Here is a 27,500-nt window from a genome sequence, read left to right as displayed (position 1 = left end):
CATCCTAGTTGTATTTCAAAATTTCACATGGTCTAATTTCTGTTGTCTGAATCCTGGTATTATATCTTAAGATATTGCCCAAAAAGACTTGCTGCAGTTCTGTAGTGGATACCATGCACATCTAAACTGTTTATATTCAGTGGATGATATATATAATTATAAATAACAGTGATATTATCCTCCTTGGTATATTAACATTTGATACTACAGTCAGCATGAGCTATTCTGAGACAGAGAAAAAGCTTTTCTCTATCTTATGGATGTGCATGAAAATGCATAATTACAGTGCATGGAAGTGCACAATTAACAACAAAACCTATGTGATCTTCACATACCATTAAAATATTGTCCTTAGATTTTACTTTCTTTTTCATATTTTGTCTTTGATTTTGGCATTGCTTAACATTTTAACCTCTTGACGCCGGTGTTACCCGAAGCATGCGAGACACTGCTCCGTTTTTTTTTATCTAATGAGGCCAAACAAACACACAAGTGCCAACGAGCTCACATCTATTTACGTTCACCATTACAATAACATAGCATTGTACATTTACGTCTACCGGTTTATGAAAACGAACTTTGTGAAGGTATTTATCATAATATGATATGCACGAGTTATTAAGCTCAAGTTCAAAAAATAGCTTGCGTGTGGTACAACTCAAAACACGGTATTATGCATGTAAATTATCCGCATGCCATTGGTCTATTGCTAGTCTCATGACTTGAACGTAACCTAAAATAGCTAAGATAGTGCACGGGACGGCGAGCGCGTGCACCTAATGAGATAAAGTACACCATAGCGAACGTAAACATACGTCAGCCGCTAAAAAGTCCATGATAGATGTAGGGCAGCTCTGCATCGTATATTTACGTTAACTGCAGGTAGGCAAGCAAAGGTGTGATCACATATTTGCATCAACCGCTGTCAAGAGGTTAAGTATCACACTGTCTCACTTTTATGGGAAATTCCTTATAATATGGATATGTTAGTCATTAAGGTTTTCCTAATATGTTCTTCGTTTTGTGTTTGATGGAACAGCGTTTTGTGACTGTTTCTTTAGATAACTGCCCAGTGACCCTACAAAAGAATGTTCTATATGAATAGCAAATGAAAAGGCTGGAATCATGTTGTTTATGCCTTGTGCATCGAAAACAAAATCTATAAATCTCAATGATAGTCCTTACTTTTTCTTGAGGTTATTTGCTTGTGATGTAATTTTGATAAAGGGGTCCTAAATTTTATTGTATTATCAGCAGTGGTAGACTGGCAAAATTGCCAGCTTGCCTGATGGTAAGTGGGCGCCCTGCATCATTAGAATGTTAGTATCTAATGGTCCCATCCTTTCAAGTTTGAGAATTTTTTATTCACTCCTGGAAGAATGCATTCATTATTTCAGCCTGGCTGTGTTTGTAGACAGTTGAAAAGAATACTTTTAACAACAATAACAAAAATAAATGATAGCATAGTAGTTGCAGGTGGGCCCTTTCTTAGTTGTTGGTGGGCAATATTTTTAGACCCAGTCTGCCACTGATTAACAGTGTTAGTTTATGGTTTAGTGTGACGTGTTTTATGAGAATTTTTTATAATGTGTTTATTCTATGGTTAGTAAGCATTTGGTACTTCAAATGATACATTTTAATGTGCTACTTGTTTATTCATATACAAGTAATGTATGCATTGTATATGATTCTATATTTTTCCTGTGACTTTTACATTCAAAATATTCTAGATGCATTGAAAACATTCTTAGTCAAAGCTAGTTTGCATAATTAAAGTAAAAAGGAGCTAAGAGGAGATAACTCAAAGGGACCAAGGGCAAGAATTTTTATAATAAAATTGACAGGGATTGTACTGAATGAAGTATACAATAAATCTGCACATTTTTAAAATATTAATTCCTCTTGTGTACATTTGTTGGAATATATAAATATATCCTTGTATGAGTATACCTATGTATGTATGTACCTATGTATATATGTATGTATGTATGTATACACATATAACTGTTCATTTCATATATATTCTTTTTGAAATTTAATATTGTATATTATACACACATATATATCTCTTCATATGTATATATATATATATATATATATATATGTATGTATATGATTATCAGAAAGTGGATGCTCAGTTATATTGTGATATTACATGCACTCATGCAAAGACACATGTACATAACATGTACAGTTATTTAAAAACATATTCAAATTAAGCACATGCCTCTCCTGATGCAACAAATGCAGTTGGTGCTTATTTATCTTCACCTACCAAACAAGCAAACAAATATATACAAGCATTACTTTATATACTACTGAGAAATTTGCGTATGTATATTTGTCCCCAGCACATGTCAAGCGGAAATATGGATACCAAGAAAAGCGAACCAAAAGGAATCAAACGTAACAACAACAAAAAAACACGAAAGTGTGAGCAAAACAACAAAAACAAAATCATTCCCAATATCTGCATATATGCCAAAAAAAATTTAATAATAATAACAATAACACACTGCTATTGTGATTAAACAACAACAATACACATTTGACAAACATCTCTCCTGTGGTAGACAAGGGATTAAAACTATAGAGGAAAAGCTGTACTGTTTGAGCTGTTGTCAGCTGATGCAAAAGCAGAATAATGTGCTTGTGTATACATATGTTAGTATGTGTGTGTGTGTATATATATATATATATATATATACATGTTAATGCATGCATGTGTGTATACATGTAAGTTTGTGCACACGTGTACATTTGGAGAAAATGATTTTCCAAGAGATTTTATACAGGAATTACTAGTAAATAGTTGACTGTAAGTTAGAAAATATTTCCATCAAAATGAGATCCTTTAAAGTTTGGATATTTTTGTGAGTTTCCAAAATGAAAACAAAACAGAACAAAAAATAAAGCAGTAAAAAGAGTAACAAAAGACTCATTGAGTTCTTCATGGTAGTGGTGGTGGTGGTTCTTTTAGTGATAGTAGTGATGGTGGTAGAGGGATGATAATGCTGTTGGGAGTAACGAAGGCGATAGTGATGTTAATGATACTGGTGATAAAGATTTTTATCATATTGATGACAATGACGATGAGGATGATGTCAGTGGTAGTTTTGATGATGATGATGGGAGTGTGTAAAGACGGTAGCATTGGTGAGGATGATGATAGTGGCAGTGGTATTAGATGTTGTAGTGTATTTCCTTTCATTATACGTTCTCAAATTTATATTTATATATTTTCATATTTATATTTATATATATAATTTATATTTATATATACTCTTTACTCTTTTACTTGTTTCAATCACTTGACTGTGGCCATGCTGGAGCACTGCCTTTAGTCGAGCAAATCGACTCCAGGACTTATTCTTTGTAAACCTAGTACTTATTCTATCGGCCTCTTTTGCCGAACCACTAAGTTACGAGGACATAAACGCACCAGCATCGGTTGTCAAGTGATGTTGGGGGGACAAACACACATATATACTTATATATACATATATACGACGGACTTCTTTCAGTTTCCGTCTACAAGGCTTTGGTCAGCCTGAGGCTATAGTAGAAGACACTTATCCAAGTTGCCACGCAGTGGGACTGAACTCGGAACCATGTGGTTGGTAACCAAGCTACTTACCACACAGCCACTCCTGTGCCTATATATTTATATATTTTCTATATTTATAAGTTTTGGTTGTCCTGTATTATTGGCAAATATGATTATTGATTGTGTTCCTGTGGCTTCTGAATTTATTATTGCTGAATTGGTGTCACTGGTGGTGCCAACGTTGGTGGTACCTTTCCGCTTCCTGCTCCAATCAAATTTGTACCTTTCACTTCAAAAAGAATTAGATCTATGGGGTATTTATCGACAAACTTATTAAAACTTCTGTTCCTCAGTCATAATCTTTTGTAGTTAGAAATGTTTGCATTGTGTTTGTGTTCATAGCTACTTGTGTGTTCATGTATGTGTGTATGTGTGTGCATGCTTATTTGTGTCTATGATAAGCTTAAAATACGTGTGAAAGTAAATGCTTGAATACATATAATCCTGTAAACATACATGTATGTATGTATGCATTTATGTATGTATATATATGTGTGTCTGTCTGTATATGTGTATATATATATATATATATATATATATATATATATATATACACACACACACACACACACATATATATATATACACATATGTATGTGTATGTATATATATATGTACATATGTGTGTGTGTGTGTGTGTGTGTGTGCGAGTCTGTTTAATACTCTTTACTCTTTACTTTTACTTGTTTCAGTCATTTGACTGTGACCATGCTGAAGCACCGCCTTTAGTCAAGCAAATCGATCCCAGGACTTATTCTTTGTAAGCCTAGTACTTATGCTATCAGTCTCTTTTGCTGAACTGCTAAGTTACAGGGACATAAATACACCAGCGTCGGTTGTCAAGCGATATTGGGGGGACAAACACAGACACACAAACATATACACACATGTACACACATATATATACATATATACTATGGGCTTCTTTCAGTTTCCATCTACCCAATCCACTCGCAAAGCTTTGGTCGGCACGAGGCTATAGTAGAAGACACTTGCCCAGGGAGCCACGCAGTGGGACTGAACCCAAAACCATGTGGCTGGTAAGCAAACTACTTACCACACAGCCACTCCTTCGCCTATGTACCGGCATATAAAATATAGATCTGTAAATGTATTATATCTATCTTCTATTTATATATATATATATATATACACACACACACACACACACACATATATACATGTATACATACACACACACACACGCACATAAACACACACATAGATCGGTAGAGAGAAAAGCAGCTGCACCAATGCATTGTGGAGTGCAGAAAGCAAGATGCAGCAATTGAAACATTTTGATCATCCATTCATCCGTCTTCTTTCCTAACAATCAGTCATCCTTCACCCAGAATGACTAGATCAGGCCTTCTCAACTAAGGGGAGGATGGTCATATGACCCTTGGGGTTCCATATAAAATGTTAAAATTCATGCGCAATAAATTGCTTATATTTCTAAAATACATAAAATGTTGTAAGAATTATTTTTATGTAATTCCTGATAATTTTTAATTATAAAAACATACAAAGAATTTTTAAGCATTGAATGGCTATGAGGGTCCATCCAGGTAAAATATGAATGTAAGGGGCCCGTAAGAGAAAATTGGTTGAGAACCACTAGAGCAGATGGTCCTTGTTGCTTCAATGAATGAACATTTACAACGAGAGAAAGTTGTAGGGGCTGTAGTGGTGAATGCCGCCAGACGAACGAGAGAGAAAATCTGGAGGGTAACAGGGTGGGTAACAGAGGTGGGTAACAGAGTGCTGGGTGGTAGTGGAGTAGGACAAGTATAACAGAGTAAAGCTAGAATTTATTGGGTAGGTAGAGGTGAGTTAGGCATATATATATATATACTTTATTTAACGCAGCAGAAAATTCAACAAAACCTGTTACTCTGAGTTTCCCGTTGCCGTTCATCGGACAGTTTTTGCAAAAACTGTCTGATAAACGGCAACGGGAAACTCAGAGTAATAGGTTTTGTTGAATTTTCTGCTGCTTTAAATAAAGCATATTCCTCTACAACTGGTATTTGAGTACTCTTTTTTCACCTTGTTTCACATTTATGTGTTTACTCCGGTATATATATATATATATATATATATATATATATATATATATATATATATATATATATACACATGCACATAACAGGATTCTTTCCGTTTCCATCTACCAATTCCATTCAGATTAATATATGCTTGTGTGCATATATGTGTGTGACTGATGAGAAAAACTCAGCTCTGAATATTCCATGTATTGCGTCTGTCTAATTTCACATCCATTAAATTTTCGTCTAGATTCCTGTTTGCTCTGCTTTTGTCTAACTTCTTTTCCCAGTTGTATTCTTTCTGTTGAACCCTTACCGCATTCATCATGGTAGATCGCTAACCACTAAACCTATTTTTATTTTCTCTCCCTGTTTATTTCTGTGTTCTTTTCTGTCAAAGAGTGTAAGCTCGAAGCATAAAAATACTTTCTCACTTCCTGAGCATTAAACTAATACATCTGTTTGTTGTTTACACACTCATCTTCGTCTTTTGTTTTTTAGTAAATTTTCACCATGTATATATATATATATATATATATATATATATATATATATATATGTATTATATATGTGTATAATGTATGTATATATATATATATATGTCTTTATATATGTGTATAAATGTATGTATATATATATATATATGTATTTATATATGTGTATATATGTATGTATATATATATATGCATTAATATATGTGTATATATGTATGTATGTATGTATGCATATATATATATGCATTAATATATGTGTATATATGTATGTATGTATGTATGCATATATATATATATATATGTATGTGTGTGTGTGTGTTTCTCCGTGTGTGTATATATACATATCAAAGTGAAAGGCCAAATATTTGTCCTGCATGCTGTGGTTGTAAGAAGTTACTTAACATTTCATGATCAGGGATTCTCCTGGAAAGGCCATCGTTTTTGTTTTGAATTTTGATGGAATATGAGAATGTAGGAATTGGTATGTTTAAGAACTTTTCCACGTGCTTTTAGTTGAGTAAATAAATCAAACTTGGGTTGAAGAATTAGTTTGCCTGAAACTTACTTTTTATGCTACAGCACTTACCTCACCCACCCTCTCCACCACCACCACCACCCTAAACCGCTCCCCCTTCCCCTGCTCCACCCCTTACACATAGACACAGCAAAACCTGAAAACCTGTTAACCAATTTGATGTTGATTCATTCAAGCATTGCAACCGCACATCAGTAATGTTTCTAAGACACCATTCCTCTTGAAAACCTTCCACAAATTTTAGATACCATATTCACATATACCCACACACACACAGGCACACGCGTTCACACATACACATACACACACACATACACGCACTAGAACAGTTGCATTTAAAACTATTCTTTACTTCCATATGTGAAGATTTATACACATTTATCTGTGTATGTATTCATGTGTGTCTTAATGTTTGAATTCATGCATGTGTATATCATATATATATATTCTGTGTATGAGAGTGTTTATGTATATATCTGTGTGTGTATGTATGTATATATATATGTGTGTGTGTGTGTGTAGTGTGTAAATATATACGTGTATGTATTGATATATATATGTATGTATATATATATATAGGTAAATATATATGTGTATGATTTGATATATATATATATATATATATATGTAAATATATATGTGTATGTATATATATATATATACATATATACATATGTGTGTGTGTGTGTGTGTGTGTACTCAATATGCAAACAATCAAACATTCTGCCAGACAAACATATATTAAATGAAGCATTGGTTGTAGGCAGAAATCTATTCTATCTTCCACCAGCCTATTTTAAATTACCATTGATCTAATGATATCTAGATACTGTGAAAAAAAACTTCCACACCTCTTCTTTCTTCTGAAATTGACTTAAAGAAGGGCAGTGTGATCTGTTGCTTGAACACTTCACTGATAAAATGACACGAGGTGAGGCAGGGGGCATAATAAAGAGACTTACCATAATCATCTTTTAAGTTTTAATCGTCTTTTTCCATCGAAAGTAAAGGTGCTTTATTGCTTTACACTTGACAGGCGCAGACACTCATACACACATTCGTACTTCACTCTCACACATACACATGGACACACATATGTCACACACTGATTCCTACAGATATATACATAAATCCACAGAAACATCAATATATATATATATATATATACACATACATACATGCACACAATAAAAAACATACATACATATATATGCATACATCAAAAGAGATGTACATAAACACACACACACACACACACTCACACACACATATATATATATATATGTCTGTGTATGTATGTATGTATGTATGTATGTATGTATGTATGTATGTATGTATATATTCATGTACATATACATTCAACAGAACATGATCATGAACTGTAGATCTTTCAGGGCTTACTAGATGCAGATAAGTTCATGCATAAATATTGGTTCCTTGTGACTAAACACACCAAGGCATTATATATTTTGGGGAAGAAAAAATGTGATATTTAAAGGTTGATGGAATTTCCAAGGGCATTAAGGACATAAACGAAGTAAAGTGGGTTGTATTAAGTGATGTCCCCTTTTTGAACCCTTTTGTTTTGTTTTGTTCAAGACTGTTTTCCATTGAATATGAATAGTTAAATTATGCTCAGTTTTTGTAACCATGACCACTCAGCAGGTACTCAAATATTCTCCATAGAAGATTGCCTTCAGATAAATATTTGAGATGGTATGATAAAAGATATTTTGTTGGTATATGAATGTCGTTTGGTGGTTAGATTATTTGGATTGTGGTCCTGAGTTTGATTCCAATCAATGTATTTTGTCCTTGAGCAAGACTCTTTATTTCGCAATTGCTCCAGTCCACTCATCTGTCAAAAATGAATTGTACCTGTATTTCAAAGGACCAGCCTTGTCACATTCTGTGTTACGCTGAAGGCAACGAGCTGGCAGAATCGTTAGCATGCCAGATGAAATGCGTAGCAGTATTTCGTCTGACTTTACATTCTGAGTTCAAATTCCAGTGAGGTTGACTTTGCCTTCCTTTCATCCTTTTGTAGTCGATAAATTAAGTACCAGTCGCATACTGAGGTCGATCTAATTAATCCACTGGCTCCATCCCCCAAAATGTTGGGCCTTGTGCCTCGAGTAGAAAAGATTCTGTATCATGCTGAATGTCTCTGTGAACTATGTTGAGAGTGCATGTGTCTGCAGGGTGCCTAGCCATTTGTACATTAATTTCATGAGCAGGCTGTTCCATTGATCAGATCAACTAGAGCCTTGTCATTGTAACTGACAGAGTGCCTGTGAGTATGTCAATTTACATAGTATAGAAAAAGATATAGTTTTAGATGGCATATGAACACAAAACGTTTGCTGATATATGGACAGTAAAATTTGGGATGGTTGGTTTTAAATGAAATATTGACATATTAAATGATAGAGGGAAATATCTTGGTTGTGTGATATACAGACAGTTACAGTTTTAGATGCTATATGGGAAAATAAAAATTTTGCTGATGTATGGATATAAAATTTGATATGAATAAATTTTAGCTGGTATATGGAAAAATATCATTTTAGATGCTATATGGACAAATAATTTTAGTTGGCATATGGACAGATAAATTTTTGTTATATGAACAAATAATATTTTTATGGTATATAGACAGAAAATTTAGAAGGTGAATAAGCAGAAAACTCTTTGTTTTATAGACATATAAATTTAGATGGTATTTAAAGAAATTAACCTTTGTATATATACGGTCAGATAAAAACTGTTACGTGTTATGATATAAAATTTTAAATTTGGATAGATAAAAATCTATTATATGTTACATTTTATATATGATATATGGTCAGATAAAATCTTGAACTTGGACGAAGATATTTTAAATGGTATATAAATATCTAAACGAATAAAATTTTAGACTCCACAATGCTTAACATTTTAGTTATGGATACATGAAACTTTTCATGGTGTACAAGCATTTTTAAATGATTAATGGACAGTTAATATTTTAGCTGGTAAATAGATTGATAATATTTTAGGTGGTATATGGACGGATATAATTATATATGTTACATGAACAAAAAGTGTTTTAGGTGAATTATGATTATATCAAGTTAAATAGTGTATGAACATACACATGTTTACATTGTAAATGTATTGATAGAATATTAGATGCTGGTGTATTCTCATAATAATGTATTATTATTCTCATAATAATGTATTATTAGAAAGCAAGATTTTAGATCGTCTATGATCAGTTAAATTTTTAATTGGTACATGGATAGATAAATTTTAGACCACATATAATGATATCAAACAGCTTCTGTTATGTGTAGTATGGATCTGGCTATCTGGATAAATCCATCAAGAATGTTGCCTTGCCTACTTCCTGTGGTTAAGGTCAGGCAGTTTTCCTCTCGTACTGTGGCTGCAATATTAGATATTGTATGAGGGGCAAGATGAAAGGGACTGAAAACAAACACTTCATCCAATTCCTTAGCAAATTTTTCAAGCTCCACTTGCAAATAATGTTTTGAGTGGAGCGGGAGGTGCTGTTCTTTACTCAATTTGCTAAAAGTTAAATGAAAAGTGGTAAGAATGGCATGTATGAATGGGCTTAAAATCAATGTGTATCTATAGGTAGACAAACATGCCTGAGAGAGAGAGAGTGAGAGAGAGAGAGCAGTTAGATTGGGTCTAACTGCTTATAACTCCTGTTGGAACTTATTCTTGTAATATAAATTTCACCTATTGCTCCTTGTGGCAAATAAAAAAATTATTATTGTCTTTTATTATCATTATTATTATTATATATTATTATTATTATTATTATTATTATTATTATTATTATTATTATTATTATTAATTATTATTATTAATTATTAATTATTATTAATTATTATTATTACTATTATTATTATTATTATTATTATTAATTATTATTATTATTATTATTATTATTATTATTATTATTATTATTATTATTATTATTATTATTATTATTATTATTATTATTTTCTTACAGGATTTCAGAAATTGTCTCTTTTGGATCTTGTTGAACAAGCTGAAGCTTACTGAGTGAGTTAATTCTTTCTTCTTTTCCTCCTCCTTGTGTGTGTGTGTGTTGTGTGTGTGTGTGAGTCATAACTGGAGTCTTCCAGTGCTTATTTTAAAAACAGTACCCAGTTTAAAAAATACTGTCTGGTCTCTGGATACTTTTCGAAAAATTAACTGTGTTGCAAGCATTTAGGCTGACCAAATCTTCAGTTCTGTAACTTTACTATTTCAGTAATTTCTGTACACATCAGCCTACGTATGTAAAAACTAAACTATCAGTTACATAAAAAAATCACCATTTTGGTGGGTGGGTAGCAAAAGACTGTGGTATTAAGAGTTCTTCATCAATAACTTAACAAGTATCATCATACTTCACCAATATCCAAAAAAATAGCCAAAAAAAGGAGACAAAAAAGAAACAAAAAAATGCTGATTCTCATATTATAAGCCATAAGAATCATGGTGATGGTCATCATAGCCATCATCACATCATAAAACTCATCATATTTCAAGCTCCAAATAGTAATGACGAGGAGGATGATAAGTAAGGATAATGATGAGGATGATCAATATTGTCATCAGTATCAGAAACTAGGAAAAGAAAGAACAAAAAAAATGTAAACAAATAAAAATTCATTCCAGGATTAGGATTACGAGATTAAAAGACGAGGCTTACTTAGTATGTTGATAGACTTAGTTAATATAGCTTTGATCACCTGTTATTTTCTTGTCTAGACAGAAGATATTTTATAAAAATCACCTTGGCACTGGTACAAAATCATGATGAATCCTTATGAGGTTTAAATGTTTGTTTTACTTTAAATAAATAAATAAATACTTAATCTATTTTAGTATATATAATTTCAATGTCTGGCTTTATTACATTTATTTCAAGTGCCCAACGAAATAAATGTACATAATCCTTTCTATTCTAAGAACAAGGCCCGAAATTTTTGGGGAGAGGGCAGTCGATTAGATCGACCCCAGTACGCAACTGGTACTTAATTTATCAACCCCGAAAGGATGAAAGGCAAAGTCGACCTCGGCGGAATTTGAACACAGAACGTAGTAGCAGACGAAATACCACTAAGCATTTCGCCCGGCGTGCTAACGTTTCTTATTTCTTTATTGCCCACAAGGGGCTAAACATAGAGGGGACAAACAAGGACAGGCAAAGGGATGGATTAAGTCGATTATATCGACCCCAGTGTGTAACTGGTACTTAATTTATCGACCCCGAAACGATGAAAGGCAAAGTCGACCTCGGCGGAATTTGAACTCAGAACGTAACGACAGACGAAATACCGCTGAGCATTTCGCCCGGCGGGCTAAATGTATTAATGCATAATGCAAACACACTGGCATGCAAGCATAGATAGACCCCAAATTTGCATACATAACAAGAAAAATATCACGAAACAGTTCTTCGGGCACACTAGCAATTCTATCAGTTCACCACCTTATCATTTTTTAAAAATATATTACAAGCTTTTACACAGTTTCCATCAAGTAAATTTACTTACAAGGTATTTGATAACCTGGGTCTTTAGTAGAAGTCACTTGTCCCCTACTATGGTACGTTATTTTATCCCTAATATTTACTTTGAAATTGAAAATTTATGTTGAATAAAACGAAGTCTAGCATCGAATATTTTCACACACACACACACACATACATACATACACACACACGAAAATATTCCATGCTAGACATCGTTTGATTCAATGTAAATTATCAAATATCGATAGATAGATAGATTGATATTGATATAGGTATAAGGATAAATACATACATACATATAAAGTACTATGCATATGTTTATCTCGTTCTTCATAAGAGAATATAAGCATGCATGGATAAAATTATATTTTCATGTATGTATTTATGCATATAATATGTATGTATGTATGTATGTATGTATGTATGTATGTATGTATGTATGTATGTATGTATGTGTTAATCATTTTATTGCAGTACACATATTATTAACAAAAGATTTCACACTAAGAGTAGATTAATATAAAATAAAACTGAAAACATTACAGGATTATATGTTACTACAATGTCATCTGTCGAATCTTCAAGATTGCAATGAAAACCACTGGTAAAATATTGCATATGCATAATGGAACTTAGAATAAAGGGAGGAGATCAGTGTAGAGAGATATATGAAGGAAGGAACAGTCTACTGTAACACTAGTAAGATAAACAAAGTGTTAAAATATAAGTTTTGTGATACATGAAAATGAATATATAAAATATAGTTGGGTGACTTACAGTATTAGATTATACAGAGAACATTTGTAAAGAAAACAATTGAAAGATGTACACCAACAATAATCATTTTAAATCAAGTGGAAGATAAGGGAAAGGATCCAAAACCTCACAGCCCTGTTGTTACCATATTTCCTTTGAAATACGTTGCTTTTGTTTCAATTAATTATGAAAAGTTTATTATGATAAATTTGTCTATACTAAGTATTTGAAACTTTATTGAAAGGTTTTCGTTTGAATCAGTTTAAAACATGAAGTTTGGATCAAAGGACCAAGGGCGTTTTGGGGGTGGGTTGGTATCCAAAGGGTTTTTAGTATCATTTTAAAAGTTTGAAAAGAAATGAAATTGAATTAAAATTTAGATTATCAAAGGGTAATGGAGTGCTGAATTATTCGAATTAATTTGAGTGAAGAAAAGAAATTGATTATTTTTATGAAAAGACTGAAATTACAGGATTTGTGTTTTCATAACATTATCATACGTATTTCCAATGGGGTTTACTTTTTCAGAAAAGAAAATCATTCAGATTTACAATTCTCTATCCTCCACATTTCACGAATGCATTTATGCTCACAACCAGAAATTAATAGAGGGTTTCGATTAAGAAGAAAAAAATCTTAGCATATTTCATACTATTGAGAGAGAGAGGCAAAGGGAAAAAATGTCTCGTTTGAATGGCTGAATAGTTTGGCAAAACAGATTAATTATCGTTTAATGTCTTAATGCAAATAATAATTTTTTAAGGCTCCATATATATTTGGATATGCACGTAACAGTGCTTCTGAGATAATTAGAAAATATTTATGATGAATATACTTAGTTTTAACCAAATGTAAATTAATCCAGAATTAGATTTATATGCCGTATCCGTTTTATATTTTTTTTATTATTAATAATTCTTTTAGATGTACTCTTACATGTGAGTAGTCATTCGCTTTAACATGCACATTTATTAGATTTTTAATTTGGGGGTAAAGAAGCAATCATAATTTTTGCTTTGTTTCATATTCTCCGAAGATTGTGCAAGATTAAGAATGGCAGAGTGTATACTTTTATGGAATGTCTATTAAACATATCATGGTGCTCGACCAATCAAGTGAAAATGAATTTACAGCAGCTTAAAAGATATTTTAGCTACAGAGGTAGAGATATTTCGGTTGTCCAGGGGATAATTGTGAGTGTTTGAAATATCTTCATATTCACATAAATTATTTTCCTTAAGTCCGTTCTGCTATAATACTGAGAAGCATCAACAAATACTGCTTGAAAAATGGACTGGAAATTCCACTGTAAATATCTTTTTCAGATTATTTAATGTATTTGGAGGTTGGAGGTCGAATAGACTCTATCGGGTTTCTTAAGTGGGGAGAATTGTGTCTTATATAATTTGGAAGTTACATCGAACGATCTGAGTTTCTTAAATTCGGACCAGATTTCTAAGGTAAATTGTTAGAACTTTTGGTGTCCCTTTCTTATATAATTTACATTTTTATTAGCATTTCTGGGGACAAACTACTTCGACGTTTCTGTGAAAATCACCAAAGATATATTGAAACTTTGTATGAAAATAGCTTAGATATAGAATCTCACAATATCATTTATTTTTGCTGAATATTTCTCTGATATTAATATCGAAAGATAGCTTTTTTTACACATATACATTTACCGTAAATATAGCATGAAATTTCCAGCGTATATACTGATGATAAATTCAGAAATGGTTAAATATTTGAACCTGTTTATAACATTTACTGTATCTAATAAAAGGGATTCTTAAATAGGATAGAAGTAAATTTTGTTAAGAAAATTATGTAAATTTATTATTTCCTAAAAATTTTCTTTTTACTTCTCTGCATATAATTATTTACTTTTACACTTCAATTGTCTTATTAGTGACAGAAAATACTATTCCAGTTATTCTTCCTCTATTAGTTTATTCCTATTTACATTGTTCCCTTCCATTATTTCTAAAATGCCTGGTTTCATTGTATATGCGATAAATTAACAATAATTGAAATTGCAGTTCTGAGGATTAGATACTTGTTTCCAACTATATCTGCAATTCTTATATATATGAAAGAAATTGTTGTATGCAGTGCTGAGGTGCACGGAAAAGACATAGGACAACCGTGGAGAAACTGATCATTTTAGGAAAATGTAAAGCATATGATCATTAGTTTAATATGAATAAAAGTGTGATTGCACACCTAAAAATTTCACTTCACAATCACGTGACTTGGGTTTGATTCTACTGAGAGATACTTTGGGAAACTGACTTTATCATATCCTTGGGTCAAACCAAGTCTATGAATGAATCTCACTAATCGAGAAGTCTAGATCGAAGTATATAGAGCAACATACCTTCTTTCCTTACTCAATTTAATAAGAATTGTTCTCAAGGTTCCTTTCGCGGAGTGCGCTCTTTTACAGGCATTATTAACTTACTAAATAAATTAATTCTTACTGCAATAACCCATTAGTCGTTATTGTAATCAGGTAAAAACTGATGTGATATACCAAATTATATTGCCACTTGACCCCGCTGAAAATTACTATGAAATCACATCTTAATGTTTCTAAACAAAAATTGAATAATATATTTTGAGATGGCCCCATTTAGACTGATTGTCATGGCTTGGATATCTTTAATGAAAGATCTCCACGAATATGGCTGACTCTGGACTAGACTACAAAAATAACAATGGGGACGTAGCTCTTTCTGCTTTTATTCCCCTACTGGTCTCGGTGGTTCTGTCAAAAGAATAATGCTGATACAATTTTTGTTTGTTCTCATGCAATGCAATAAAATAATGGGAAGTGTAAAATATGCTGGCATGATTTTTACCGTGATAAGACACCTTTAAACACACACACACATATGCATCTATGTATGTATGTATGTACATATGTATATTTGCATGCACTCACGTACACACGCTCAAACACACACACACCACACCACACACACACACCACACACACACACACACACACACACACACACACACACACATACATATATATATATATATATATATATATATAAAAGACTTAATGGCAATGATGTGCTATACAAATATCTACTGCTATCATAATTTTTACTGCAACTTTTGAATTCTATCAACAAGTTGGATATCAGAGATTACATTGCAGTAGCATAACCTATATTTAGCAAGTGATGGGTGTCTAATGTTAAAGGTGTGCCATGCAAATCTGTATTGGTATCTTAATGTAAGAAGCAACAGTGAAAAATCTAAACTATATATTTCAAAACAGTTGTGATGATTGAAAAACAGAAATACAAAATACCGTATTTGTATATATGAATGTCTGCGTATATATGTGTGCATGCGTGCATGCATATGTATGTATAAACACATACACACATGTACATGTATGAGTGTGCGTATGTGCATATATATATGTATGTGTGTTTATGTATATATGGACAATATTTTAGGAGAAAAAAGAAACCAAAACGGTAGGAAGAGAATAATAAACATTTATTTATCATAAATGTTATTTAATTCGTTCTTCTTCTCCACTCGACCGATTATCCATACATCTGTCTCTTCCTATAGAGAAAAGAGAGAAAGAGAGAGAGGGAAAGAGATGTGTACATACAAAATGTTTGGGTGATTTCAATGGCATTAAAAGAAATACTAGAACAGAACACAAAACAAACACATATATATACATTCGCACATACTTAAGAATAAAAAAAGTAGAGATGTATATCAATATCATTATATTATCAACAAATTATACATACATATACATAAATAGAAAAATACTATTGTATATATACTCTATTATTACCATTGAAGTTTGCAGTGGACCTGATGAAACCAAGTGTGTGAAACTGACACATACAAACAGACATAGGAGCTAGCGATTTGAGTCTTTACCGTGGTCATTTGAGTTGCTAGAAATAGAAAGTTAACCACTCCCAAACCATACCCTTTGAGTTTTGATAGTAACTTAAATATTGACAATATATAATTCTGGGTGCGCTATCTTTAAATACATACTGAAATAAACCGGCTGCTCATGATGTTCTAACATTCCCCTGAAGATAGGTTTGTTTTATCAAGGTGACATGATGGGGCAGACTTAAACGACAGCAATCACAAAGACGCTTTAATTACCACACATCTTAAGGCGCATATGCAAAACGACACTGCTTACACATCACTGAGATTTTGAAAACCGCGTCACATTTTGTTTTTGCCTTTTTTATCATCATCATTGTCGTCATCATCAGCTCGGTTTAATACTACCACTGGGTACCTTGGCGCCTTTAACAGAATCCACTCTGGTGCAAGTATCCGGTTTGCGGATATCTTACTCCCGATAGTCTCGGAGACCCAGCAAGTGGATCTTGGACATTGTATTCCCTTCCGACGTGAAACAAATATATGATACAAGCATGTTATAATTGTCGCTGTCGTAATCATCAGCATTGTCGTCGTCGTCATCATCAACAACAACAGCAACAACTCAGTCAGTCTCGTCGTCGTCGTCGTCATCATCATCATCGATCTTATGATCGTAATCATCTTCAAGGATATCGTCACTATCGTCGTCGTCGTCATCTTCATTAACAGTACATCAACATCTTCGTCACCACCATCATCACCATCACCACCAACAGTTCTATCATCATCTCTTCCATCTCCCCCTCCTCCTCTCCCCCTCTTCCTCATCATCATCGACGTCGTCATCGTCGTCGTCGTCGTCGCCTTCATCATCACCATCATCATTGCGTTTTGTGCAGCAGCTAATAGAATCAGTGACCGAGTTTTGATTCGTGATTGCCTAAAGTAAAGTCATGTATGACAATCTCTTTCTCTTTCTCTTTCTAAACTTCTCTCTCTCTCTCTCTCTCTCTCTCTCTCCGAACCTTATTCTTTATCCCTCTATATCGTCCCCTCTGTTACTATCTCTGTCTCAAGCCCTGTTTCCTTTTCTTTCTTTCATTTCTCTCTCTCTCTCTCTCTCTCTTCCTCTTTCTGTCTCTTCGTCTCTCTTACTTCATCGCTGTTTTTATCTCTGTCCGTCTCTTTCTGTCTCTATTGCTGCTAAACTTTGTACCTCTCTCTCTCTCTCTCTCTTTCTCTCTCTCATACACTGTGTCTCTATCACTCTCTCTTTCTGTAGCTATCCTTTCTCTCGCTCTTCACCCTCCCACTCAATCTCAATCTCTGATCTTCCCTCTCTGTCTTTGACTTTTCCTCTATCTCCTCTTCGTCCTTTTCTCTCCTATCCTCTCCTCCCCCTCTCTCTTTCACACACATAGCTCTGAGGCTTTTTGTGCTTTATTTAGAAATGCTTATCATCGCCTTTCCAACCACAACCCACACCTTCAACCACATCATTGTCTCTCTACGACCAACTAAGTCCATCGCGGTTTTCATCACCGCCACCACCTTTACCACCACCACTACTTTTGCCGCCACCACCACCTTTGCCACCACCACTACCTTTGCTGCCACCACCGTCGTCATTTATGTTTCATCGCCACTGACACCGCTATCAAAGCTACGATCTTTATCATCATCATCATCATCCTCATCATCATCATCGGCAACCGCAACAGCATTGCCATGAATATTATCGTTCTTATTAGTGTTGCTCCAATCCTTACGACCGCTACAACCAACACCCTACATGCAGCATCACCAACGCCACCGTCGCCACTACCACCATCAGCACCCAGCCCCACCCCAACCCCCATACCCCAACCCCCATCCCACCAACCCCCTCCCATTGCAATTACCATCGGTTCATTTGATTCCTCGAATTTCCAGTCTTTTTCTTAGCTTCTCATCTTTTACCGTTTCCTTCAGAAATCTTTTGTGATTCCTTTGCAACAGTTTGCTTGCATCTCTTGTTTGACAAGATTTTTCCATCCTTTTGATTCCGAACGCGGTTCGATGGAAATGGCAATGATGATGATGATGATGATGATGATTATGATGATGACGATGATTATGATGACGATGATGAAGATGATGATGATGATGATGAAGGATGTCTGTCGGCGAGTAATTAAATAATTTTCTTTTAATGTGTATTGATCGTTCAATTATTGCATTGATCTCGGCATCGCGATGGGCGGTAATGAGAGAAAGAAAGAAAGAAAGGAAAGAGAAGAAATGTGTACGTGCATGTGTTTATGTGTGCATCTATGTGTATATGTATGTGTGTGTATATGCGCGTGTGTGTATAATGGTGTTGGGGTGGCGGTGAATGATATTTCTAATCGTTGACGAACTTCCTTAAGGAACAAATTTTGGCATCTGTTGTCATTAGCATTATCATGTCACAATTATCATCGTCGCTTTCATCATCACCATCATCATCAGCAGCATTTTTCAGCATCCTCATCGTAGCCCTCGTCTTCATCAATACCACTCTCATCAAATCTGCTCTTCTTCTTCTTCTTCTTTCTTCTTCTTCTTCTTCTTCTTCTTCTTCTTCTTCTTCTTCTTCTTCTCCTTTCTTCTTCTTCTTCTTCTTCTTCTTTTTTTTTTTCCTCTTCTTCTTCTTCTCTTCTTTTCTTCTCTTCTTCTTCTTCTTTCTTCTTCTTTTCTTCTCTTCTTCTTCTTCTTCTTCTTCTTCTTCTTCTTCTTCTTCTTCTTCTTATTCTCCCGTCTCCTCTGTCGTTGCCGTAATCATACTCGCCATCATCTTCCAGAAGCGTATCTTTAATTTTAAATGTCTAATTCGTATACAAGATCTTCATATAGCCATATTTTTCCCAATTACATGCTTCTTCATCTTCGTCATCAACCCCATTCTCATCCACCTCTTTCAACAACAAACACCACCACCGCCACCACCACCACCACGACCACCACAATCACCAGTATCATTAAAAACAACCATAGAATTAGAAACAAAATATTTCCGTTATGACAAAAGGTAACACATCGGGGACAAAAATTAGGTTTTATCTCTACAATGAATCATCAGAAAGTAATGCTAAGATGTGGTATGTAACAAGATTATTTATTTTATGAAGATCTACAAAAATCCGACTTCAAGGAGATCCAACTTTGAGTGCTTGTATATATATATTTGTATAGGTATGTATGTATATATATATTATATATATATATATATATATATTATAATATATATATATATATACACAATATGTATAGGTATATATATATATATATATTATATATATACATAGATACATATATATGCATATATAAAGGGAAATTTTTTCGAAATATAAACAAAAGACGAAGGCAGGTGGAGTACAAACAAATGTATTAGTATAGCGCTCAGGAATAGAAAGTCTTTACGTTTCGTGCCTACGCTCTTCGACAGAAAGATACACAGAAAAAAACAAGGAGAGAAAAAAATGCGTGTAGGAGCTAACGATACACACACACACACACACACACATATATATGCATGTATGTATGTATGTATGTACGTATGTATGTATGTACGTATGTATGTATGTATGTATGTATATACGTATGTATTTGTATATGTTTGTTCCACTTAGTAATAACGGCACCAGCAACCAGCTGTTAGAATTCAACATACTTATACTTCACAGTGTTCGTATATTCAATTGTGTTCCGTAACAACGAAATACGGCCTTGAAGTGGGTTTCAGGAAGCTATAAGATATCTCACTAACACTCAACTCTGACTATATAGGTGTTTTTTTATACTAGAAAGTACTCTAAGATAACGGAAAGGATTACATAACTCTTGTTCCATTTATTAATGTGTGCAAGTGTGTGTCTGTATATATATGTATATGAGTGCAGGAGTGGTTCAGGGGTGGTAAGAAGCTTGCTTACCGACCAAATGGTTCGGGGTTCAGTCTCACTGTGTGACACTTTGAGCAGGTGTCTTCTGCTATAGACTCGGGTCGACCAAAGCCTTGTGAGTGGATTTGGTAGACGGGAACTGAAAGAAGCCCGTCGTACACAAACACACAAACACACATACATGTATATATATATGAGAGAAAGAAAATGGAATTCACGAGATTCTTTATTGTTCACTACGATCGTTTCGACCCATCGTGCATCGGTGCCTCGCGGGTGAGATGCTATAAAAACACTGTGGTGCAGCGGAGGCGTGGACTTGTCAACAGGTACTTGGTTTCTTAATATTTTACATATATATGCGTGTGTGTATGTGTATGTATGTATATATGCGTATATATGTATGTATGTATATATATATAAATATATATATATATATATATATAATCTGAATGGAGTTATAGATATCATACGATAAAGTAAACAGTATTGATGAATATGGTCATCAATTTTCGAAGCAGTTTGAAATAACAGTTCTCTCTCGAACTAGTCTGCATCATCATAAAAATTAGAAATGATACTGACTGAACAAAATCACGGGATTTTCCTTGAAACATATCTGTAACATCAGATATAGCTACTCTTTGTAGTAGTCAAACGATCGTATGTTGGTTAGTCTTCGTCCGTTAGCCTTAGAGATCCTCTAGTAGGTTTATGTTGCTGCTAATTAATCGGTAGTTTTCTAGGTAGGTCGATGTCTCAAGGGAATGTGATACTGTTTCTGATTCATATAATTTTATACAAGATGGTTTTATTTCTTGTTCGGTGTTATATGCGAAAATGTTTCCTTATAGCGACGTATAATGTCAAATATTATATGTCCCGATGTATCAGTTTGTAGAGTTATAACGTTTGCTACTTTCGTGTTTATATTGAAATTTGTATATTATATCAGTTTTTAGAGAAACATTAATTCTGTGGTTTCCGAGTTTGAAAGCTTCATGTTAAGAATATTATTTTCATTCTATCCATATCACACACTACAAATATTGATACGAGTAGAAGATCCATATATTTGTCCTTGTGGAAAATGATAATTTCTCTAAATAATCTTTTCGCATATAAGGTACTTTTTTCGTAGGGTGTGTATACATACCTGTATATTACAATTTCTATATAGTTTATATTACAGTAACTGTAATAAAATTGCTTTCTACATCCGAAGTAGTAAATATGTCACTACATTTGCCAGTTCTGTGTGAAATTTTTAGGAACTCGTTCGCTGCGCATATCCTATTTTTCGTTTGTTTCTGCCTGTTTAATGAGTAGCTGTATTATCTGAGAGATTGCAGATCGGAGGTAGATTCTCTGTTTGTATCTAGAGAGCAATAGATGTATTTTAGATTAATCTCGTCTACGTATTGAAAAGAAAATTGATCAGATTTGACCGCTTGCAGCAATAATTAATTGATTCAGTATAAAATTTAACTACACAGTATTGTCTTTATTCTGACAAATTTGTTGATTTTACACTGTGTATTTTCGAAAAGTATTCATCTTCATTGTAGCTTTTACATATTAAAATATTATCAAAGTTTCTCAGATCCTGTGGATCTATCATAAGATTCTCGTTAAGAAATTTCGTTGTGATTACACTGTCGTTCATGCCATTACACCTAAATAAGTCCTGCAGTTTATCAATATTTAAAATGCATTGGTAGACGTGCTGGTAGAATCATTAGCACGCCGGAAAAAACGCTTAGTGATATTTCGTCCGTGTTTACATTCTGAGTTCAGATTCTTCCAAGATCGACTTTGCCTTTCATCCTTTCGAGATCGATAAATTAAGTACCAGATGAGAACCGGAATCGACGTAATCAACATCCACCCTCTTCCAAATTTTCTAGCCTTGTGCCATAATTTGAAACCAATATTTAAAATATATTTACCACGAAGGATCTTGAAATAACGGTAAAATAATTCTGGTTCAACTTCCTTTCGGTTTTGGCTGCATATCATTTTTTAGGTGGAAGATCATGTCGTCATTGAGAAGTATAATTTGATACAGGAGAAATGTGAGCTGTGAGAAGTCAAGATATTTGCCTTATAATGACCACAAAGACTTCATATGCTATAGCGTGAAACAAAATCTGTATAACTGAGTAAAATTTACGAAAGATTTGTTTCTTATCTCCTGAATTTTGCAATGCGTTTTCTAGCTGAGAATTTTTATTTGCGATTTTCCTAAGTTCTGCGTTCCAGTGGTTATTTTGACGTTCGATCTACTTTTTCTGATATACGTATGTTTGTATGTATAAAGAGAGAAATGTGTAAATACGTACATACTTATTCATGCATGCCTCCATCTATCCATCCATCCATACATACATATATACATACTTACATACATACACACACAAGCATATGTGTATATACTCTTTACTCTTTTACTTGTTTCAGTCATTTGACTGCGGCCATGCTGGAGCACCACCTTTAGTCGAACAAATCGACCCCAGGACTTATTCTTTGGAAGCCTAGTACTTATTCTATCGGTCTCTTTTGCCAAACCGCAAATTACGGAGATATAAACACACCAGCATCGGTTGTCAAGCGATGTTGGGGGGGGGGAATAGACACAGATACACACCATCATACACACACACACACACACACATATATATACGCATATAGACGGCGGTCTTCTTTCAGTTTCCGTCTACCAAATCCACTCACAAGCTTTTGCCCAAGTTGCCACGCAGTGGAAATGAACCCGGAACCATGTGTTTGATAAGCAAGTTACTTACCACACAGCAACTCCTGCGCCTATGCGTATGAATGCTAGAAAATTGTTAGTTCGTTTGAACTTAGGATAGTATGTCTTGCGGTATGTGTTCTGTTTCTTTGCGTTCATAGTTTAAATCGCACCAAAGTCAGCTTCACCTTTCATAATTTCGGAGCTGATAAATAAAGTACCATTTCAATTCTGAGGTCGGTTCCTCTTTTCTTCAACTCCGTCTCCCATTCTACTTTTCAGTTTCTTCCTCTTTTTTTTTTTTACTTTTAAAAAACATACTGTCTTCAGACAACTTTCAATCGTTGTTTTTGAATAACATGGATAAATTCTTTAACCTACTTTCAAATAACCCATGCTTTTCCACTAGATTTCCAATAAAGTAGTAGAAAATATTTGGTAAATCCTTTAAGAGCTCAAGATTGACGAAATGCTTTCCACTACAATAATTACGGCGCTTTTCTGTCTTGTTTTGAACTTTGACGATGACGCAAGTCTTCGTCTTATATTTTTTTTATAAGTATTTGCCTTCTCAATAATATTATGCACAGTTAATTTGCCAAAAGCATCGCTGTGCTAATTTCATGCGTATTAATTATTGCTAATTTTTCTTCCAGCTCTAAAACATTTCCTTTATTTGATTAGAACTTTCATGACTTCTGCGATTGCAACTGATTTGCTTAGAACTCGTTATAAAAAGTAGAAAAACTTAAAGGGTCCGTTATACAGTAATCCCCTGTTTACATGAATTAAATCACAAAATATATATTATTCGTGGGAACATTAGATTGGATTTTGTGTTGTGGCTGGCTTATCTGGAAAAAGAAAACGATGTTATGATGCTCTCATTAAAATAATACGTATTACTAAACGATTGCTATTAGGGATCCAATTTATAGGGTATTGAGCGGGTGATTAGATTTGTTGTTGATATAAAATAATCTTTCATTAGCTTTCATTAATAGCAAAAGTTATTTGCATCTAAAATGTTGAGATCAGCCTAAAAATATATTTATACGAAGATTTAAGAAGAAAAGTTATACAAAGATCAATACCAACTTAAATTCATAAACTTATTTCACCAAGGCGTAGGCGTGGCTGTGGGGTAAGAAGCTTGTTTCCCAGGCACAGTTCAGTCCCACTGCGTGGTACCTTGGGCAAGTGTCTTCTACTACACCCTCAGGCCGACCAAAGCCTTGTAAGTGAATTTGGTTGACGGAAACTGAACGAAGCTCGTCGTATATATATATATTATAATATATATAATATATATATATATATATATATATATATATTAATTAGAGACAAAACCACTATTTTGCAAAGCAAACAAGGAAAGACTTAATCAATACATAAAATTTTAATAAAAAGTAAAAAAACCGCCACTACAATTGTTTCATGTCTAATGACAATCTTCAGGTGGATTTCCGATAAATCAGTTTCAATTTATGAAGTGTATATATATATATGTGTGTATATATATATGTATATATATATGTGTATATATATGAATGCATTTATGTATGTATATATATATACATGTATGTATGTATATAGTATTTATGTGGTGCGTTTATGTCCCCGTAACTTAGAGGTTCGGCAAAAGAGAACGATAGAATAAATACTAATTTCTTCGACTAAAAAGACCTTTAAGGCGGTGCTCCAGCATGGCCGCAGTCAAATGACTGAAACGTGGAAACGAATAAAAGAATAAATAAGTAATTTTAAAGAATCTTTTCAAAATATACCTAATTTTATCACCGATCGTGTTTCTAGGGCTCAATAAAAGATCGTTGTCTTCATAGACCTCTCTGACTGGAAATATATGCAAAAGGCTTTAAATACAGTTTCCGAAATGTTCACATAATTCTGTCTTATCAAGTCCTTAAACATCAAACAATTTGTCTCTTGATTTCCTAGACTGTGTCATCAAATAAGGAGGAATCCCTTGCACGCATAACTATTTTACTATCAAACTTTTTATTTTTCAATGTGATATTGGCGAGAGCGAAGTGATTAAGAACTTCATTTACGGAAAGATATAATTTTGCTACATTAAACTGATTAACTTTACAATGTTATATTCATTAATATAATTAATTCATTCCACTAATAAAATACTAGTGTTCCATGGAAGGAAGGTTATTAAATTTTTATTCTATTTAGGTGAATCTAGAACTAGCTTGTTAACTATTCCCAACGGAATTTTTTTATAGGATTGACTAAAGAATTGTATTTTTAGAAATACAAATTACTAAAAAATTTACACTTATGGACTCTAAAAGCAATATATGTTGTTTATAGTTCTAGTAAGCATATTTGTGATTTCTTTTGCTTCTATAAATATAGATTTGCTTGTGTTGGCATCTGGGCTTTCGTAAATGTTAGAAATTTTATGAAATAATTGTCTGTTATATGTGTTTCTACCTATAATATAAATATTCTTTTGTGTTGTTGGACAATGCATGAATTTACTTGGAATGCTGCAAAGATGTAATATTTTAGTTTATAAAGCTGTTGTAAAATTTCCAAAAGGTTTCCAGTTGTTGGGAGATTTTCCATATCTTAAAACCAAACTTACCGTCTGCTTAAGCCCCAGCGCGCCTCTTTAAAGAGTGATAGCATTTAAAATCAAATAATGGTTTTGCATATGCTTAACTCTATGTACACAGTAGCTTTCAAACAAACTTGGTGAATTTTATTTTACTGTAAATAAAATATCTCATGTATTTTAAGACATATGTGATTTAAATGAAAAGTTCGACACACTGAAAGTTTGTGGATATATTTCAAAATATTTACTTATAATCATGTACCATTAAGCATTATACTTCCAAATATTTTTAGAATTATGGATATTTTAACCGTCAATTTGGATTCTATTTGAAGAGATTTATGATTAGTTTTTTCGACTTGGATGCGTTCAAGAGCTGGAGATTTTTTTTTTTTACATAACCGCAACGAATTTAATTTTCCACATCTGGTATTATCTAAAGGTTTTATATTCTTATGTTTATATATATTTTTTTCTCTTACTGGTAAATGTCACCCTTCTATCTCTCGTGTTCTTCAAATAACGACTATATGAGCAACAAATAAAACCCTTGTGTTTAAGTTATTTTATCCAATCAAATCTCGTTATATTGTTTAGAATAAACGCCCAATGACCAGAAATAAGAAAATCAGAGTAACGCTTTCTAAAGTTTCTGCTTCGAATTATATGTATAATACTACTTTTAGTATCAGGTTCTCATTTTCCGTCTTTTCGTTCACTTTAAAGTGTTTATTTACATATACATATACATTCGTACGTATATACATATGTACTTGCATACATACATAACAGTCAGACTCCCGCCTCATATATATTTTATAATTTTCATGTCGACTGGGACATAATGTTTCGCTTATTGGTTTATTCAGCCAGACTTGAAGTCACAGTCAACAGGAAATTCTAATAAACATGACGGTTCTTTTAGGATTGAGTCACCACATCAGAGGATGTTCTGTTGTTATTCTTAAACTAGCTTTAAAATGATAATTTCAATTTAACATTGTGTGTGTGAGTGTGTGTGTGTGTGTGTGTGTGTGTAATTCGTTTATTCACATTATGTCGCGACTATATGCCAGAAAGAAATTTTCATGAGCGAAGTTGTCGTTTTCCTTTCATTATTAACAAAATGAAATTTGTTCCTCTTTGTATCCTTGTCCTTCTTCTTTTTCTGACGTATGCTCTCTTTGTTTCTCATATCCACCCTTTCTTCCTCTCTTTCTCATAACACACACACACACACACACACACACACACACACACACACACACACACACACACACAGATACACACACACACAGATACACACACCACACTTCTTTAATAGGAAATATCTTAAAGA

The 27,500-nt window shown here is 33.4% G+C and overlaps 1 protein-coding gene across 1 annotated transcript in view; it reads left to right on the top strand.

Annotated features, from left to right (window-relative positions):
• The window catches only part of LOC115221044 (thiamine-triphosphatase-like), a 583,944-nt gene that overhangs the window by 386,136 nt on the left and 170,308 nt on the right, over positions 1 to 27,500 (top strand). Inside the window, exon 2 of the mRNA XM_036510486.1 lies at positions 10,709 to 10,761. Within this exon, the coding sequence (XP_036366379.1) occupies positions 10,709 to 10,761 (53 nt within the window). The remainder of the gene's footprint in view (positions 1 to 10,708; positions 10,762 to 27,500) is intronic.

Source organism: Octopus sinensis, linkage group LG17 (genome assembly GCF_006345805.1).
Source record: "Octopus sinensis linkage group LG17, ASM634580v1, whole genome shotgun sequence".
Classification (NCBI taxonomy): Eukaryota; Metazoa; Mollusca; class Cephalopoda; order Octopoda; family Octopodidae; genus Octopus; species Octopus sinensis.
The sequence above is the reverse complement of the archived record's forward strand: the minus strand, read 5'-3'. Positions and strand labels throughout refer to the sequence as shown.